Source organism: Stegostoma tigrinum, chromosome 31 (genome assembly GCF_030684315.1).
Source record: "Stegostoma tigrinum isolate sSteTig4 chromosome 31, sSteTig4.hap1, whole genome shotgun sequence".
In the NCBI taxonomy this organism is placed as follows: domain Eukaryota; kingdom Metazoa; phylum Chordata; class Chondrichthyes; order Orectolobiformes; family Stegostomatidae; genus Stegostoma; species Stegostoma tigrinum.
The window spans coordinates 1,448,086-1,469,401 of NC_081384.1; the positions used below are offsets into that span (position 1 = coordinate 1,448,086).

Consider the following 21,316-nt stretch of genomic DNA (forward strand, 5'->3'; position numbering starts at 1 on the left):
TTCCTATTTTCCACTATTGTTATTTATTATTATTTTCAATTAGGACATTATGCAAAAATTCAACATTTGAATGATGTTACTGCATGCCTGGAATGGGAAACAGACCCTCCAATTCCTTCATCACTCTTGTATGTTGACTGCCAAGCATCAGAAAACAGAAAACACCCACGAACCTGATCATCTCCCAAACTAGTTCAGCAACCTTCGAAAACCTGATTTTACACTAAATCTGTTGCCTCAGTTCTTGAATGCACTTTAAATCTTTAAAGAGTTTTGTAAGGACATTGCACTAAGGAGTCCTTAGCCATTTGCTCCTAATGCAAATTTGCAAGTCAAATCCGAGCCAATCATTAACTTTAATTCCAGGATTAAAGTTGGCACATTCTGGGCCCATGGACGGTTCAAGTCTCTTCTCTTTTGAGTAAGTGTGGTTGATGCTCCAATTTAAGTAACAGAATGCTTCAGATCCAATAACCAAACGATACATCAAACATTTATTACATGCAAATTTATATAATTGGTTATGAGTGATAACCTTGAGCATTATCTGTATGACCATTACCATGGAGAGAACAATGAAAAAACCTATAGACTCCCTATGTTCCTGCACAATTCAAAACAGATGGAAACTTTAAGATATTCCTTTTATTTGATGACAATGCAAGTGAGTAATGTTATGGGCTCAACTGTTTATTGACAATTGATTGGCAGTAGTGCACTCAGGCCTATTTAGTAAATAGATGTTCAGATGTGGCAGTCTGTACTATCCGCAAGATGCACTGCAGAAATTCACCAAAGACGCTTAGTCAGCATCTTCCATAACCTCTCGAAGGGCATGGTCAGCAGGTACATGGGAACACCATAACCTGTAAGTTCCTCTCTAAGCCACTCACCATCCAGACTTGGAAATGTTCTATCATTGGGTTAAAATCCTGGAATTCCCCCTCCAACACCAGTCTGGGTCAACCTCTCGCACGCAGACTGCAGCGGTTCAAGAAGGCTGCTCACTACCACCTTCTTAAGGGATAACCAGGGATGGGCAATAAATCCTGGTGCAGCCAGTTATGCCTATGTTATGTCTCATCACAAAATTCCAGAGGTAAGGTGAGAGTAACTGCTTTTGACATCAAGGCCTCTTTTGACCAACTACTGTATCAAGGAGCCCCAGCAAAACTGTGGTCTATGGGAATTGGAGCGGCGGGGGGACTCTCCATTGGTTGAGGTCATACCTGGCACAGAGGAAGATGGCTGTGAAAACCGAAAGAACTGTGGATGCTGTAAATCAGGAACAAAGACAGAAGTTGCTGGAAAAGCTCAGCAAGTCTGGCAGCATCTGTGAAGAAAAAAATCAGAGTTAATGTTTCGGGTCCAAAGACCCTTCCTCAGTTCCAAGGAAGGGTCACCAGACCTGAAACGTTAACTCTGATTTTTTCTTCACAGATGCTGCCACACAAGAAGATGGTTGCTGTTGTTGGAGGTCAGTCACCTCAGCTCCAGAACATCTCTGCAGGAGTTCCTCAGGATAGTGCCCTCGGCCCAAACATCTTCAGCTGCTTCATCAATGACCTTCCCTCCATCATAAGGTCAGAAGTGGGGATGTATGTCAATGATTGCACAATGTTCTGCATCGTTTGCAACTCCTCAGATACTGAAGCAGAATAAGTCTATTTACAGCAAGACCTGGACAACATCTGGGCTTGGGCTGATGAGTGACAACTAACATTTGCACAGCACAACTGCCAGGCATGACCATCTCCAACAAGAGACAATCTAACTATCTGTCCTTGATGTTCAATGGCATTGCCAATACTGCTTCCCCAATATCAATAACCTGGGAGTTACCATCAACCAGAAGCCAAATAGGATTAGCCATATAAATACTGTTGTTACAGGAGCAGGTCAAAGGCTAGGAATTCTGCATAGCTTAATGCATTGCCTGTCTTTTCACTACCAGTTTATCATTTACAAGATACAAATGAAAAATGTTATCAGTACTCTCAACTTGCCTGCATTGGTGCACCTCCCACAACACTCAAACATTTGACATTATTCAGGACAAGGCAGCCCACTTGATTGGCACCACTTTCACCATCTACTCCCATAGCATTGATACTCAGTGGCAACGGATTGTAATATCTCCAATATTCACTACAGTAACTCATGCAGCCTTCTTTGACAGCATCTTCTAAACCTGCCAGCTCTACCAGCTCCTAAAAGGGCGACAGATGATTGGGAAAAGCACCATTTGAAAGCTCTCTTCCAAGCGACATGCCATCCTAATTTGGGAAGATAAATAACAGCAGAGGCAGAGTAGGAGGTGTTCCAGCTCTGTGACTGTATACTCCTGTTCCAGCTCACCTGGCCAGACAAATTCTTTAATGCTTTTCTTTTGTTTTGTTTCTTCATTTCTCTTTTGTATCAAAGTTCACTTTTTCCTTCTTTTCAGTGACTGCGGTGAAGGAAGGTGATTGTTAGGGCCTGCTGCTGCTGCAGGTGGCAATGTACTGAATCTGGTTGTCCCTTCTTCATGGCCACAGTGGCTGCAGCTTTATCGAAGGCTTCATCGTTGGTGGGTCTGCTCCAACCTCCTCAGAGCAGTGTGGTGGCACCATGCTGCTTCTGGTTCATTACTTGTGGCTGTTGTGGCTTCAGGCAGTGACTGAAGTGGAGACAGCTTGCATAGTGGCTTCAGTGCAGTGATTTGGTGGGTCCTATCTGTCCCTCCTGGCTATAGTGGCCATGGACTGTAGGAGCCTTTGGATTCTGATTCAGCAGCAAAAGTGTGGTTGGTCTGGTCTGGAAATCTTGCTTTGGAGGCCTCAGGGGCAGCTTCAGTGGCACTGTCCCGTAGCCAGTTCATAAGCTCAGGAGCCATGGAAGGAACAAAAGATGAACTTTATCCTATCTTTGTGTCAATTATTTCTTTTTATAATTTCTGTAATTAAAATGGCACAGAATTGTGGCAACTTATGCACATCTTGCTTTATTTTCATAAACACGTGTCAATGAATTACTATTTCATTGCTATTCCATACCATTCTAAAATGTACCACCATTCCTTCCATATCACTAAGTTGAAATCCTGGAACTCCTTCCTGACAGCTCCCTAATTGGGTGGACCCTTAACTCAAGGAGTGCAGTGGTTCTCAAGGGCAGCTTACCACCACCTTCTCCAGAACAACTGGGGAAGGGCATAAAATATTGGCTTAGCCAGAAATAACCATATTCAGCAAATTCATACAAAAATGTAACAACAAAGGTAGTTTGGTGGCACAGTGGTTAGCACTGCTGCCTCATGGCACCAGGAACCCCGGTTCAATTCCACCGTCTGGCGACTGTCTGTGTGGAGTTTACACATTCGCCCCGCGTCTGCGTGGGTTTCCTCCCACAACCCAACGATGTGCAGGCTGGGTGGATTGGCTGTGCTAAATTGCCTGCAGTGTTCAGGAATGTGTAGATTAGGTATGTTATAGGGTCTGGGTGGGATGCTCTGAGAGTGGGAGTGGACTTGTTGGGTCGAAGGGCCTGTTTCCACATGGTAGGGATTCTGTGCAAAATGAAAAGTTTATGACGATCAGCCAAGTTTGTGATGGAGCTAATTTACACTGCCTAAATGTTCCCAACAAACAGAATATATTCAATCTCTACAGCTTTAATGAAATATCTAGGAGCTCAGGGAGCCAACGCATTCTTATTCCTTTCTACATGGGAATGCCTTGGCCAATCAGAGTTAAATTTCCACTCAGTTTGCTCCTGGTGTACAGGAACTGTTGGGATGGTTTGTAAGATGGTATTCTTGCATTTGCCCTGGGGAGTGTGAGATGAAAAGCTTTGACAACAAGTCTTTGTTGATCTCAATGAAGGAATCTATTGTGTCACCCGATGCTAATCTGAATAGACCAGAACCATGTGACATCTTCCTGTGATATTTGAAAGCATATATATGATGTATATGTTGTGATAAATACAATAGCAGAGTGTCATTCAATACACAAGACAGGAACATGTACATACCTTGGACATCCCCTTTGTGGAGTAATACAGCCCAGATCTCCTCAGGAAGAAATACAAACGTCTCCACGTTTTCTTTCCTTTATCCTTAATGTGGAGAAAACCCTGAATCTCAGGACAGTTCTGAGCATTTAGAAAATTCTGGGAGGAAAGAAAAGGTTTTGTTTACATTACTGATAAATAAAAAAGCTTCTTAGGCCTTTTGATAATGTGAGCCATTCAGCGGAAGAGCCTTCTCCAGGTCATTCTATGCCTTTCTACACTCAAAACCACTTGTTCATGCAATTGCCACAGGCCAGTGCATGGCCTTGCCATTTAGATTAGTCTGATCATCAGAAACACCAGCTAGGTCTCTCAGCATCAATCCAGGCACCAAAAACTATAATGGCAAACACAGCCGTGTCAATCCTGCAAAAGTCTACATTACCAACATCTGGGGGCTTGAGCCAAAATTGGCAGAGCTGTCTCAAAGACCCAACAAGCAACAGCCTAACATAGTTATATTCATGGAACCATCCCTTACAGACCTATGTCCTGGATAACACCTTCACAATCCTTGGGTAGTCCTTTCTCACTAGTAGGACAGACACTAGCAGAGGTGACAGCACAGTGGCATTCAGTCAGGAGGGAGCTGTCCTAGTCCTAAGCACTGACTCTGGACCCCATGAAGTCTCATGGCACCAGGTCAAATATGGGCAAAGAAACCACCTGATTGAATACCATGTCCTTCCTCCACGTTGAACAACACTTAGAGGAAGCACTGAGGGTAGCAAGGGAACAGAATTTACTCTGGGTGGGGAATTTCAGTGTCCACCAACAAGAGTGGCTCAGCAGCAGTACCACTGATCAAGTTGGTCGGGTCCTAAAGGGCATTGCTGCTAGACTGGGTCTGGAGCAAGTGGTGAGGGAACCAACAAGAGAGAGAAACATACTTGACCTCATCCTCACCAATCTGCCTGTTGCAGATGTGTTTGGTTTTGACAGTAACAGTAAGAATAATGATGCACAAAGTCCCAAATTCACACTGAGGGTTGTGTGGCAGTCTCACTGTGCTAAAAGGGACAAACTTTGATCAGATCTAGCACCTCTATACTGGGCATCCATGAGGTGCTGTAGGTAATCAGAGGCAAACATGTATTCGAGCCATCCATTACCTGGTGAATGTTTACACACTGACTACTTACACAGCGAATTGTAGGTGCAGGATGCAATGGTAAGGGTTGAGCAATCCACAACCAGCGAATCAGATATAGGCAGTATAGAAAATAGGGCACAAAGAGGCCATTTTGCCATCAAGCCGACTCTACCATTCAATATAATGATGGTTGATCATCCAACTCAGCCCCCGCTCCTGCTTTCTCCCATTCCTATTGATACCTTTAGTTCTAAGAACTATATCTAACTCCTTCTTGAAAACATTCAATGTTTTGACCTTAACTACTTTCTGTGGCAGAGAATTCCACAGGCTCCCCACTCTCTAGATAGAGACATTTTTCCTCATTTCAGCCCTAAATGGCTTACTCTGCATCCTTACACTGTGCCCCCTGTTTCTAGACTCTTCAGTCATTGAGAACATTTTTCCTACACTTACTCTGTCTAAATCTGTTAGAATTTTACACGTTTCTGTGCGATTCCTCCTGTTGTTCTTCTAAGCTCCAGTGAGTATAATTCGAATCAATCCAGTCTCTTTTCATATTACAGTCCTGTAAGGAAACTAAAACTGCCACATAATACTCCTGGGCAGTGCAGTGGCTTAGTGGTTAGCACTGCTGCCTCACAGCACCAGGCAGCCAAGTTTAATACTAACCTCATGTGGCTGTATGTGGGTTTTGTGCATTCTCCCTGCATCTGCATGGGTTTCCTCTGGTTTCCTCCCACAGTCCAAAGATGTGCAGGCCAGGTGGATTGGTCATGCTAAATTACCCATACTGTCAGTATGCATCTCACCTGTATAAGCTGTGAGTGTGGAACTCCTGCATTGGCATCCAGACTTCCTGCTACCAATTGCACTGGGAAAAATGGCTGTTCAGGAAACAAAGATGTGATCATTAAACTGTGTTTGGAAACACCCTTTTCTTTAATGCAACAATTTTCATGATTCCTTTCTCAATGCAAAACTATCTGTCTTGAAACTAACAGTACATTATTTCTGCAAATTTTCACCCAATTGCTTTCTGCCCAAGTTATAGATCAGTACAATCTGATATATGGCTGTTTTTGTCTTAGGTCTCTTTGTTCTGACCTTTCTCCTTCACCCAAGTCCCAGTTTTGGAGGGGTTCACGGTTTGGTGACCATCTTGACTCATCACTCTCAGGGCATATATACAGCTGGGGCAGACAGCTGGGATGATATATAGTTAGGGCTACCAGCTCACAGATAGGGTATTAGCACATTGACAAGGTACATAGACCTACAGCATTGTGCACATGAATGAGGTGTGTAGCTAAGGTGTACAACATGTGGTAAGGGAATTTAGCTACATACACAGCACACTGGTAAGGTCTACAGCTGGTGTATACAGTGCAGCTGGTGTATACTTTTAGGAAGGGGAGAATGAGCCCTTCTGACAATTAAAATTGAAGCACAAAACCCCAATCTGTTACAGTGGATGTAGAGATCTCCTTCTAATAATTAAAGCTGAAATATCAGAGAAACTCACCTCACCTTGCCTAATCTGTTAAAAAGGAGTAGTTATATAAAAGAAAATCCCTGACATTCATGGTATAAGCAACAATTTATTTATTTAGCCCTACCAATGAACAAATTAACAAACCAATCAATTCTGCCTTAACTACTAACTATTCCCTAACTGAACAAAATTCTACTGGTTTGCTGTTCCAATAAACAAAAGTCCCAATTGTATAAACCCAAGTAATAATAAATATAAATTAAAACAGACTCTCAAAGGTACAGAGATAATGGGAACTGCAGATGCTGGAGAATTCCAAGATAATAAAATGTGAGGCTGGATGAACACAGCAGGCCAAGCAGCATCTCAGGAGCACAAAAGCTGACGTTTCGGGCCTAGACCCTTCATCAGAGAGCGCTCAAAGGTACAGCCAGGTTAAGTATTCCAGAATGTTCAATGCCCCCCTCCACTGATTCCACTGTCAGGAAACTTAGTTAGGATTGCCACGGTACCTTTATGAATAGATAGTGCTTTCTCAGAGAGCTTAGCAATTTCTGTGAGAGCTAGACAGTCACTTTTCAGATGGCAGTTCACTCTCACACTGATTTTCAAAAACCCTCTTCTAATATACCCCCAATGATTTGTCAATTTTTTTTTATCATAGGATTGGTTTGAGGTTGTCAAAACCATCAGAATTAAATTCAATTGGTTTTCAATCTCTAAGTGCTTGGTTTAAATTAATTGGCTGATTCCAACTCATTGCCAAAATATCAAAACAAGCCGAAGGTTTCGAATCATACAGCTGATTGATATATGTTTCAATTTCAGAACTGGCTGTATCTCTTCAGCTGCTTACTACAGTCACTTTTTTGTTGAAATCTCTAAGCTTAGAAAAGCACATCACCACTTTAAAGGACCATGCACTCTTCCTCCCTATCATTTTTACAAACAAATTCAAACGTTGTGCCTTTCAATTCATAAGCACTCTATACACCTTCACAATAATTATGGTATAAATGCAGTCATGTAACTGTAGTAACGGAGTACTGGTTTATGGAATCCATCTGAAGCACAAACCCAGTATCAGTAATAGTTAAACAAATCTTACCTCAGGATTCCTGAAGAATTCATATTTTGCATAATGTTTTCTGAAAATGAACCTGCTGCCACTGTTATTCAGCCAGGTTTTCTGCACCTCAATCAGTGACTCATGATCCTCTAGGCACCTCTCTGGGAGACAAGGTAAGAAATGGGTAGTATGCATTAATTATACAATGCAAACTTAGGAGAGGGTTAGCTACTACCAGCTCGCACTCCAAAATAAATTCTACAACTTTCCTATCAAGCAGGGGACCCAGTCACTTTCTCAATAATACAGGGTTTGTGCTCCTATAGCATCATTCAGAAAACAATTTGACAAGCTCATGGGAAGCTAATGGAGCAAACCTGTCGATATTGGTATTGTCACTGGGCTGATAATCTATATTATAGGCAGGAAGGAGATTGCAGCTTTAAAATATTTCCTCAATTGATACCAATCGAGAGCATGAAGTTTGTATTCTATGCTAATGTGCAAAGAATCTGTTTTGAGTTGGGGAATATTTGGATTGCCCCGTCCCTAAACCTGAGGGGAATCTTGTGAGGTGCAACGTTTGTGAGAGAGGAGAGAATGGCAGTGTGTTCATTGACACACTCACGCCTTGAAGGCACAATTCCTGAGTGGCAAAGGCACTCTGGGTGCTGACTGCCCAGCATCTTAGATGTCAGGATATTCAGTCATGTGGGTCATCACTATTGCGTCCTTTACTGCAAAAGCAAATGCCTGAGAACAGAAGAACATAATCTCGAGACCGGCTGGATGAAATATTTGCCAGTTTTGGGAACACCGAACAAGTTGTGATTGAGAATGGTCCACAGTTTGTGGCACAAGGGTTTGAGGGGTACCTGGAAAATCCTGGACTCAGACATGTGAGATTGGCTCTGTATCACCCTATAACAAACAGCCAGGGTGAAGAGACTTATACAAACCACAAAACAGGCCTTAAAGGAGAGAGATCACTCTGACAGCAACTCAACAAGCTCCTCAATATGTACAGGAACATGCCACGTGACTGACGACTCAGTGCCTGCCTGGCATCCTTCATGCTCAACCGTTCAAAAACATGTCTGACTTATTGCGGCCAGAAGAGATCAGAGAGGTGGTGGAGTGAAATCAAGAAGGACAGATGGTCAGAAGGGTGGGGCCCTCATAGTCAAGGCGATTCGAAAGAGGAGAGACAGTAATGGCCTGGAATTATACACCTGGGCCAACAATGAATCCCAGGATGGTGTTGTCTCAAACAGGATCATTGCCATATAGAGAGCAGACTAGGGATGAACTGGCCTGGAGGTGACATGCAGACCAGCTGGCTGCTGCATTTCATGAACAGGGGGCTGTCCCTCAGAATACCTTGCCAGTGCAGATGGATCCAAGGGTGTGGACCCAGTCATGTGTCTCCGAGTGAGGGTTGGCCAAGCCCAGTGAGAAGACAACAGCAAATCAGGGATGGATGTATCTGAGGAACAACAGGAGCTTCAGGAAGCCCAGGAGACTGCACTAGAGAAGGTTCCTGAATTGAGGAGACGGTCTTTGAGAAACTGCCGCCCGTCAGAGAGGCTGATCATGTCAATGTAAGCTACTGCAGGGTCATTTTCTTTCCTTTTTTTATAAATATTCATGACAATGTATATATGTTAGCTACAATACTTGTATAATGGTTATAATTGTTGGATGTATAAATATTGATAAGGGGAGTAAGGAAGTAAATAGGCAGGAGTGTTACGTTGATTGCCCCTTTAAGACAGCAGGTCAGGTGACCCAGAACAGTCGCTGAGCAGGGGTGGGGGCAGGAGAAAAAGTTTAAAACCAACTGTGGAGTTGAGAAGTGGCACAACAAAGTATTCCCTTTTCAAATTTACCCTGTGCCTACTGCATGTTTTGTTCCTGGTTCTAGCTAAACAGAAGTTAAGAGGAGGTGATGGCCTAGAGGCATTGTCACTGGACTGATAATCTACAGACCAGGTAATGTCCTGGGGTCCAGGTTTAAAGCCCACCACGGCAGATGGTGGAGTTTGAATTCAAATTTTTTTAAATATCTGGAATTAAGAATCTAATGATGGCCATAAATCCATTGTCAATTGTCAAAAAAACTCATCTGGTTCACTAATGTCCTTTAGGGAAGGAAACTGCCATCCTTACTTGGTCTGGCCTACATGTGACTCCAGGCCCACAGCAATGTTGTTGACTCCTAACTGCCCTCTGGGTAATTAGGCACAGGCAATAAATGTTACATAGCAGCATTGCCCTCAACCCATCAATGAATAAAGGTAAAAGGAACCGGGGGCGGGGGAAGGTGAAGACATGAGGGGACTGCTGCTCCTTTTTGACATTTATATAAATGATTTGTATGTGAATATAGGAGGTAGGGTTAGTAAGTTTGCAGATGGCACCAAAATTGATGGCGTAGTGGATAGTGAAGAATGTTACCTCAGAGTACATCGGGACTTTAATCAGATGGGCCGAGAGTGGCAGATGGAGTTGATTTTAGATAAATGTGAAGTGTTGCATTTTGATAAGACAAACCATGGCAGAACTATTACACTTAATGATAGGGTCCCAAAGAGTGTTGCCAAACAAACAGGCCTTGGGGTACAGGTGCATAGTCCTGTAAAAGTGGAGTCACAGGTAGACAAGACAGTGAAAAAGGTGTTTGGTACACTTGCCTTTATTGGTCAGAACATTTTGTATAGGAGTTGGGAGGTCATGTTGTGGCTGTACAGGACGCTGGTGAAGCCACTTTTAGAATATTGTGTACAATTCCAGTCTCCCCTTGTATAGGATGAATGTTGCTAAACTTGAGAAAGTGCAGAAGAGATTTACAAGAATGTTGCCGGGACTGGAGGGTTTGTGTTATAAGGAGAGGCTGAATAGGCTGAGGCTTTTTTCGCTGGAGCGTCAAAGACTGAGTGATGGCCTTTCAGAGGTTTATAAAATCATGAGAGGAATGAATAGGGTGAATCGTCATCAGAGATAATGGGAACTAGGCCCGAAACGTCAGCTTTCCTGCTCCTGAGATGCTGCTGGGCCTGCTGTGTTCATCCAGCTCCACACTTTGTTATCTACGGTGAATAGTCTAAGGCTTTTTCCTTAGGTGGGGAAGTTGGTAACTATAGGGTGTAGATTTAAGGTGAGAGGGGAAAGATTTAAAAAGGATTTGAGAGTAACATTTTCACACAGATGCGGGTGCATGTATGGAATGGGCTGTCAGAGGAAGTGGTAAAATTACATCGTTTAAAAGGCATTTGGATGGGTCAATGAATAGGAGGATACAAGCCAAATGCTGGCAAGTGGGACTAGGTCAGATTGTACAGTCTGGTCAGCACAGACACATTGGACCAAAGGGTATGTTTCTGTGCTGTATGGCTCTGTAAGTATGAGGGGGTAGGGGCTGAGTATTGGCGGGAGACTGAGAGCGAGGAGTGTTCAGTTGTCATGGTTACCCAGTGCAATGTTGGGGTGAGCCTCCACCAGGGTCCAGCTGTCCTCATTGAGGTAGCGATTCCTCTCGACCAGGATGTGACAAACATCCCGCGCTTTCACTGCAGCTGTGACCTCAAGTGACCTCTTCATTCCATCTTCACTGAAGATAGTAATAACCTAAATCAAAGTGAGAGACAGCACAGTGAGAGAATGATGAAGTCTGATGAGATTTGCTGGTAAGTTGAGAGGTGTCAACAGGTTAGCCAGTCTGGCTAAAACAGTGAGTTATAGTCATGGAGGAACATGAGGCCAATTTCATCCCCACACATGGGAAAGAATTCCCATGCATTGACCTGGCTGACATAACTCCCACTGCCAAACCACTCCCAGCAGCAGCTTGCCTGGGATGGTGTTTGGATTACAACTATCTTCTTGTTAACATATAGACCACCAAGGAGTGTGGCACAAGGGCTGACTAAACGATGAACAGAAAGTCTCTTGTTCTAAGGAAGGGTCAGCGGACCTGAAACATTAACTCTGTTTTCTCCTTCACAGATGCTGCCAGGCCTGCTGAGCTTTTCCAGCAACTTTCTTTTTGTTCCTGATTTACAGCATCCACAGTTCTTTTGGTTTTTGGTGAGAAAGTTCCATGTGTTGCCTGACACATTACAAACCATGGATCGTAGGTGTTGAGTCTCACTTGGATTCTTATTTTATTGCTGTGTCTTTATTGACTGCATGTAACATCGTAATTGTTAAAAGAAATCTGTGGCATGGCCACCATCAGAACCCACAGCATCACTGTTACTGGGGAGACATCTGCACGACATACCTTCGGCAGGTGAAACACACCAGCCATAGCGATTGTTATCAGACACACAGATCATAATTATGTCTTTGTCACACTGAAACATTTGCTGACAGATGAGTCTGCACAGCCCTGTTTTACACACAAGTGCCACATTGTGTTTCTGCATAGATAGTAACCTCCAAACTAACTGTAGGTCAGCCAGCAGACAGTCTGTCACTGACACCATAGGCTAGCTCAGGTTACAGGTTTTTCAGTCTCACTGGTTGATTAGCAGAGGTAATTCGGAAACGACTTACAAAGAACACAGCACAGAAGCAGGCCATTTGGCCCATCTCTTCCATACCAGTGTTTATGTTCCATGTGAATCTCCTCTGACCCCGTTTTCATCTCACCCCATCAGTAATATCCTTCTGTTACTTTCTCCGTCACGTTTATCCAGTTTCCCTTCAATGTATCGTTATCACTCACCTCAATGACCCCCTGTGGGAGTGAGCTTCATATTTCCGCTCTGTCTTGGTTAGAAGGTTTCTCCTGATTTCCCTATTGGATATTATGTTCATAATCTCTAATTCTGACTCCCCTTACAAATGGCAAACCCTTCTCTAAGTTTACCATACAAAAACCTTTACAGAATTGTAAAGACTTCTATCAGATCACTCCTCAACCTTGACTTTTCTGGTGATGGGCAGAGTACCAGCCTGAACTGTCTTCCCCTGCTGGTTACATGCTCTCGGTTCTGATACAATACTAGTAAATATCATTCTTACCTCCTCCAATCCAACTACATACTTTTTATCATGTGGAGACCAGGATGCTCCCAGTCCACTGTGATGTCTACCTCAGGTACAAAATATAACAATCTTGCCAGTGACTTCCTGGGAACAATCTCTGTCATGAAAGACGCCTTATAACAATTGTTTTTTTAAATTATTCTTTCACAGGATGTGGGGGCGGCTGACAAGACCATCATTTATTATCCATTCCTAACAAGACTAATGTAAAGTAATGTAACAACAATGTAATAGATGAGGTGGACATGATTCCTTTTGGACTTTTCCCGGAGGTTTCAGTCTGGGCTGGACTATTGTCTCCTACACCTCCCATTGATTGTATAAACCATCAGCACTGCTGCCCCTGACCAATCAGAAAGCAACTGTGAAGACTGCTAATGTTCTGATCTTCAATATTTTTATGATTAGCGAGTTTTGAGAAGATTTGTAGCTCAAGTTGAGGTTCTGGATGTAAGTATGCTCGCTGAGCTGGAAGGTTCATTTTCAGACGTTTCGTCACCACTCTAGGTAACTTCATCAGTGGGCCTCTGGTGAAGCACTGGTGTTATGTCCCGCTTTCTATTTATCTGTTTAGGTTTCCTTGGGTTGGTGATGTCATTTCCTGTTCTTTTTCTCAGAGGGTGGTAGTTGGGCTCCAAATCAATGTGTTTGTTGATGGAGTTCTGGTTGGAATGCCATGCTTCTAGGAATTCTCGTGCGTGTCTCTGTTTGGCTTGGCCTAGGATGGATGTGTTATCCCAATCAAAGCGGTGTCCTTCCTCATCTGTATGTAAGGATACTAGTGATAGAGGGTCATGTCTTTTTGTGGCTAGTTGATGTTCATGTATCCTGGTGGCTAGCTTTCTGCCTGTTTGTCCAATGTAGTGTTTGTCACAGTTCTTGCAAGGTATTTTGTAGATGATGTTCATTTTGCTTGTTGTCTGTATAGGGTCTTTTAAGCTCATTAGCTGCTGCTTTAGTGTGTTGGTGGGTTTGTGAGCTACCCTGATGCCAAGAGGTCCGAGTAGTCTGGCAGTCATTTCGGAAATGTCTTTGATGTAGGGGAGAGTGGTTATGGTTTCTGGGCACGGTTTGTCTGTTTGTTTGGGTTTGTTGCTGAGAAATCGGCGGACTGTGTTCATTGGGTACCCGTTCTTTTTGAATACGTTGTATAGGTGATTTTCTTCTGCTCTTCGTAGCTCTTCTGTGCTGCAGTGTGTGGTGGCTCGTTGGAATAATGTTCTAATGCAGCTTCGTTTGTGGGTGTTGGGATGGTTGCTCCTGTAGTTCAGTATTTGGTCCGTGTGTGTTGTTTTCCTGTAGACGCTGGTTTGAAGTTCCCCATTGACTGTTCGCTCTACTGTGACATCTAGGAATGGCAGTTTGCTGTTGTTTTCCTCCTCTTTGGTGAATGTTATGCCAGTAAAGGGTATTATTGATGGTCTTGAAGGTTTCCTCTAATTTGTTTTGTTTAGTGATGACAAAGGTGTCATCCACGTAGCGGACCCAAAGTTTGGGTTGGATGATTGGCAGAGCTGTTTGTTCGAGTCTCTGCATTACTGCCTCTGCTAAGAACCCTGATATCGGAGATCCCACGGGTGTACCGTTGGTTTGTCTGTAGGTTTTGTTATTGAAAGTGAAGTGGGTGGTGAGGCATAGGTCCACTAGCTTGATGATGTTGTCGTTGCTGATGAGGTTGGTTGGTGTCTGGTGTATGTGTCTTCGGTTCTTCTAATAGTGTAGTCAGTGTTTCTTTGGCCAGGTTGATGTTGATGGATGTGAATAGGGCTGTTACGTCAAAGGAGACCATTATTTCACCTTCTTCTTTCTTGGAGTCTTTGATGCTGTTCAGGAATTCTTGGGTGGAGTGAATGGAGTGGCGTGAGTCTCTACTAGGTGTTTTAGTCTTTGGTGCAGTTCCTTGGCGTTGGTGTTCCAGGTAGCGAGACTATGGGTCTGAAGGGGGCTCCTGGTTTGTGAATTTTTGGTAGTCTGTAGAAGTGTGGTGTGTTCAATCCATCTGGTTTCATTTTTTGGAAGTCTTTCTTCTTTAATTCTCCAGATTTTTGAAGTTTTTTGAGTAAGGCTATGACTCAGTTCTCTAGTTGTGGGGTCGGGTCTATCGTCACCTGTTGGTAAATGTCGATATCTGCAAGCTTACCAACAGGTGCTGATTGACCCAAAACCACAACTAGAGAACCGAATCACAGCCTTACTCAAAAAACTTCAAAAACCTGGAGAATTAAACAAGAGAGACTTCCAAAAAATGAAACCAGATGGATCCAACACACTACGCTTCTACGGACTACCAAAAATTCACAAACCAGGAGCCCCCCTCAGACCCATAGTCTCGCTACCTGGAACACCAACCTACAGATTAGCCAAGCAACTGCACCAAAGACTAAAACACCTAGTAGAAGACTCACGCCACTCCATTCACTCCACCCAAGAATTCCTGAACACCATCAAAGACACCAAGATAGAAGAGGATGAAATAATGGTCTCCTTTGACGTAACAGCCCTGTTCACATCCATCAACATCAACCTGGCCAAAGAAACACTGACTACACTATTAGAAGAACCGAAGACACATACACCAGACACCAACCAACCTCATCAGCAAGGACAACATCAAGCTAGTGGACCTATGCCTCACCACCCACTTCACTTTCAATAACAAAACCTACGGACAAACCAATGGAACACCCATGGGATCTTCGATATTAGGGTTCTTAGCAGAGGCAGTAATGCAGAGACTCGAAAAAACAGTTCTGTGAATCATCCAACCCAAAGTTTGGGTCCGCCACATGGATGACACCTTTGCCATCACTAAACAATACAAATTAGAGGAAACCTTCCAGACCATCAATAATACCCTTTACTGGCACAACATTCACAAAAGAGGAGGAAAACAACAGCAAACTGCCATTCCTAGATGTCACAGTAGAGCGAACAGCCAATGGGGAACTTCAAACCAGCGTCTACAGGAAAACAACACATATGGACCAAAGTAATAAAATGTGAGGCTGGATGAACACAGCAGGCCCAGCAGCATCTCAGGAGCACAAAAGCTGACGTTTCGGGTCTAGACCCTCCATCAGAGAGCTCTCTGTTGAAGGGTCTAGGCCCGAAACATCAGCTTTTGTGCTCCTGAGATGCTGCTGGGCCTGCTGTGTTCATCCAGCCTCACATTTTATTACCTTGGATTCTCCAGCATCTGCAGTTCCCATTATCACTCACATACGGACCAAATACTGAACTACAGAAGCAACCATCCCAACACCCACAAACGAAGCTGCATTAGAACATTATTCCAACGAGCCATCACACACTGCAGCTCAGAAGAACTAAGAAGAGCAGAAGAAAATCACCCATACAGCGTATTCAAAAAGAACGGGTACCCAATGAACACAGTCCGCCGATTCCTCAGCAATAAACCCAAACAAACAGACAAAACGTGCCCAGAAACCATAACCACTCTCCCCTACATCAAAGACATCACGGAAATGACTGCCAGACTACTCGGACCTCTTGGCATCAGGGTAGCCCACAAACCCACCAACACACTAAAGCAGCAGCTAATAAGCTTAAAAGACCCTATACAGACAACAAGCAAAACAAACATCATTTACAAAATACCTTGCAAGAACTGTGACAAACACTACATTGGACAAACAGGCAGAAAGCTAGCCACCAGGATACATGAACATCAACTAGCCACAAAACGACATGACCCACTGTCACTCATATCCTTACATACAGATGAGGAAGGACCCCACTTTGAGTGTGACAACACATCCATCCTAGGACAAGCCAAACAGAGGCACGCACGAGAATTCCTAGAAGCATGGCATTCCAACCGGAACTCCATCAACAAACACATTGATTTGGAGGCCATCTACCACCCTCTGAGAAAAAGAACAGGAAATGACATCATCAATGCAGGAAATGATATCACCAACCCAAGGAAACCTAAACAGATAAATAAAAAGCGGGACATAACACCAGTGCTTCACCGGAGACTCACTGATGATGTTACTTAGAATGGTGACGAAACATCTGAAAACGAACTTTCCAGCTCAGCGAGCAAACTCACATCCAATTTTTATGATTAATGCAAGTGTTCAAATAAAACTTTAAAAACTAATGTTTTTGAACAATTAATTGATGTTCATAGAATCAACGTAATGCAACATGGAAACAGGCCCTTCGGCCCAAACTGGTCCATGCTGACCATGGTGTCCACTCAGTGAGTTCCAATTGCCTGCATTTGGTCCGTATCCTTCTAAACCCTTCCCATCCATGTACCTATCCAAGTGACTTTTGAATATTGGACCTGCCTCAACCATGTTGTCTGGCAGCCCATTTAACATATGCACTGCTCTCTACATGAAGAAGTTGCCCCTCAGGTCCTTCCTAAATCTATCCCCTCTCACCTTAAACCTATGCACTCTCGTTTTCAATTCCCCATCTCTAGGAAAAAGCCTGTATGCATTCATCCTATCTATGCCCCTCATGATTTTATACACCTCATTCTCTTACGTTCCAAGGAATAATGTCCTATCCTGCTAACCTCTGCCTATAACTCAGGCCTACTAGTCCTGGCAACATCCTCGTAAATTTTCTTTGCACACTTTTCAGTTTAACTATCTCTTTCAAACAACAGGGTGATTAATACCGTACATAATACTCCAAGTACGGCCTCACCAGCAACTTATATAACTGTAACATAACATCCCAACTCCTGTACTGAATGCCTCGACTGATGAAGGCCAGCATGCTAAATGCCTTCTTCACTACCCTGTCCATCTGTTACGCTGCTTTTAACAAACTATGTACTTATACTCATCTTTTCGCTAGGAGATTAAACCTGACCGTCAACTCTGTTGATCAATCAGTGTCCAAGAAATTAATACTGGGGATTAATCTACAATCCTTGGATGCTCCAGAACAATCCTGGAAGGTTGGCTACTGCTGAGTGGGCCCTGTGTACCTGTTAGTATTTGGGTTTCATGCAGATTTCAGAGGGGATGACTGGAATACATTCGACAGAACTGATTGTGTTAAAGTTACCTACAAGATTACAAATCAATACAAACAAAACACTTGGTCTGATACTATGAGGGGTTGCTGTATAGGGGCCAATCTCAGGTACAAATTTTGTGAATACTACATACCTAAAAGTTAGAAATGACAGGCGTTAGGAAGAAATGCAAACATTGTAAAACTGAATAGCTGCTGAATACAGCAGAGCCTGTATTAGCATTGTCCTACCTCTCACGCAATACCCTGACCAGTCACAATAAAATACATTCACTCTCACTCTGGTTAAAATCATCATGCTAGGTTTGAATAAATTGAAGTTATATACATCAAAACAGAAATGTAATGACAGAGACATTAACATTTGGTGGTGGCTGGGTGAATGTTTGTGTTCTGAGCTGTTGATTGCTGTGGCACATACCTGCAACAGGTGCAGTAATGTCTGTTTTATTCCAGTCATGTCGCAATGCTTCCTGATCAGACTCTATCAGGCAAATTTACACAGACAGGACAGTATCTCGGGTCTCCCTCACTTCCCACTCAAATATACCAAGTGACCAGAGAAAGGACTGTCACTTTAAGAGTTTAGGTCAGTGTGCTGTTGAGACTGACTTCTATTACTTCAGCACTAAGTCTATTTATAGTGGCTATAAATCATGATGCACGCCTGGTGTCTAGACACTATATTTAATGTCACTAGGCAACATTGAACAGGCTGCAAATCATAACTCTGACCTTTCAAGTACAACCTCAACAGGTAGTGAAACAGTGAGCTCACCTGCAGGCCACCACCAGGAACGGGACATCCTGGTTATAGACAACAGCTTAAAACAGACAACATCTAGCAGACAAAATGGTACACAACTCTCTCCAAGAATGTGAAAGCAGAGAGATGTACAGTGGTAAATCTGTCTGATAGGAGCAGTAGATCAGTTGATCACAAGAATAAGGAAGGCAATTAAGCATCAGGAAACAAGGCTTTGTTGATGATGCTGTGGTGTGCACCTCCACCACGCTGCATAAGAGTTGGGTTCAATTTTCACCAACTAAATTAATTATGAATTCATATGACCACCCAGGAATTAAGCAGCATGGTACTGAGCTCAGAATGGGGCTGGGAGTTTTCCATCTGCCACATTTGCCACTCTTGGGAAAAGCCTACATCTGGCTCCCTCCACTGCATACAGATGAGCAAATATACACTAAGATCAACCCCCTGCCCCTTCACCCCCTTCCTCATAATATTCTATCTCCTCCTCCAGGAAAACTGTACTGAAAAATCCCCCAGGACTACCTCACAAATTCTGCTCTCAGAACCAACAACAACCTGTGCATTTTTAGTTGCCTTTACCATAATGCTATTGAGGCAATGCTTTGTGAAGGTATGGTTGTAACCATCTCGAGTGGCAGACCTGAAAAGAGATGTTTTCAGAATCTGGACCAGAGTATAGCAAAGCAGTGGGATAGCCCCATACTATGTGCATTCCAGCTGATAATGGTTATTCACCTTATTAAAAATCAATCACCCTCTGGTGTGAGTATTAAATATCATCTCAACAGAAAACTCTTTAAACTCGGTCATCCCTGAACCAAAATTAAACTGGCTGCCATAGACATACACCATCTATACATGTTGTGGCTAATGGCAATGCTTTCACCCACTCTACACCAGATTTGCAAAATACTCTCAGTCTCTTCAACTGTGGATAAGAGACTCGGTCTGCCCTTGAATGTTGCCAAAACAAACCTCATATCAATTCACACCTGGCCAGTGCAGTGTTCCATCTCCTGGATATGATGAAGGTGAAGGTTCGGAATGTGTTGAGCAAAGATCTTGACAGCTTCCTCTCTCAAAAGGCCACCATTAATGAGGAGCTCCAATTTGCATCAGCTGCACCAGCCCCATTCTCCTACAAATGCCAGCAAGTATTTAACAACAAAGATCTCCACAGTTCAACAAATGTTCTTGTGTACACAGCAGCTGTCAGCACGACCCTCCTGCACTGCAGAAGAGGGTGACAGAACTGGGCACTGAAGAAGCTTTTTACCCTGAAAACATTTCAGTGCTAGTACTGAAGACTTGTAAGATAGAACTAGCTGCAGCCTTAGCCAAGCTGTTCTGGGACAGTTACAACACTGGCATCTACTTGCCAATGTGGAAAATTGCCCAGATATGTCCTGTCAACAAAGTCCAACCTGGCCAATTACCACCCCTTTAGTCTATACTCGATTGTCAGTAAAGTGATGGAAGGTGTCATCAACACTGCTAACATGCAACTATCAAACATGGTCAAAACAGCTGAATTCCAGAGCTGAGGTGAGTGTCACAGACTTTGATATCAACGCTGTATTAGACTGAGTGTTGTAACAAGGATTCTGAGCAACACTGGAATCAATGGGTATTGGGGCGAACTTTCTGCTGGTTGGAATCACGTCTGGCATATAAGAAGATGTTTGTGGTTGTTGGAGGTCAGTCATTTCAGCTCCAGGACATCTCTTCAGGGGTTCCTCACGGTGGTGTTGTGGGCCCAACCATCTTCCGCTGCTTCATCAATGACCTTCCCTCCATCATCAGGTCAGAAGTGGGGATGTTCGCTAAATATTGCACAATGTTCAGCATCATTTGCTGAAGCTGTCCCTGTACAAATGCAGCAAGACCCGGACAATATCAGGCTTATGCAGCAACTGTATTTGCATCACAAAAGTGCCAGGCAATTACCATCTCAAGACAGGACCTAACTATCTTCCCTTAAAGTTTGATGACATTACCATCATTAAATCCTCACCATCAACATACTGGGGTCCATACTAAAGAGGAACTGAACTGAACGTGTCATATAAATACTGTGATCACTAGAATAGGCCCGGGCGAGGAACTGTGGTGAATAACTCAGCTCCTGACTCTCAACAGCCTGTCCAAGGCACAAGTCAGGAGCATGATGAAATATTCTCCACTTGCCAGAATAGGTGCAGCTTCAATAACACTCCTGAAATTTGACACTGTCCAGGACAAAGCACCCCAAACAGTGCCTTCAAAGTTCCCTCCCTCCACCACTGACATACAAAAGCTGCAGTGTATACCATTTAGAAGATGCTCTGTAATAACCCACCAAGCTATCTTCAAAATCAACTACCAAACAACAGTAACCACTTAGAATAACAAATAAATAGGAAAGCCACCACATTCAAGTTTCTCTAGAGGCTAAATCCAGTTCAAACATGGAAATATATCAGCTGTCCTACACTACCACTGGGTCAAATTCCCATTCAGAAATAGCAATGAGCTTCAGATCCCTAGATCGCCAGGTGCACACCCCCCCCCACCTTGCCCCCCCCCCCACCATGCCCAAAGATATACAGGTTGTTCAGGCAGGTGATGACCCGCAGCAGAAACATGGGCTCCAAGGAGAAATCTTCCTTGAATTGAGGAGGAGCCACTGACGATAATTGGCATAAAATTTCTGAAAGCACTTTACAGGAACTATTCGTGAGATATCTCAATGATCTCGAAGAAAATGAGGAGGGAGGGGAA

The 21,316-nt window shown here is 43.5% G+C and overlaps 1 protein-coding gene across 8 annotated transcripts in view; it reads right to left on the reverse strand.

Moving 5' to 3' along the window:
* Positions 1 to 21,316, reverse strand: part of LOC125466144 (growth factor receptor-bound protein 7-like) — a 200,407-nt gene that overhangs the window by 33,990 nt on the left and 145,101 nt on the right. For all 8 annotated transcript variants that reach the window (XM_059638667.1, XM_059638665.1, XM_059638666.1 and 5 more), the window contains 4 exons: positions 11,181 to 11,337; positions 7,750 to 7,871; positions 5,959 to 6,033; positions 4,015 to 4,152 (listed from right to left, as the gene is read on the reverse strand). In XM_059638667.1, coding sequence (XP_059494650.1) covers positions 4,015 to 4,152; positions 5,959 to 6,033; positions 7,750 to 7,871; positions 11,181 to 11,337 — 492 coding nt within the window. The remainder of the gene's footprint in view (positions 1 to 4,014; positions 4,153 to 5,958; positions 6,034 to 7,749; positions 7,872 to 11,180; positions 11,338 to 21,316) is intronic.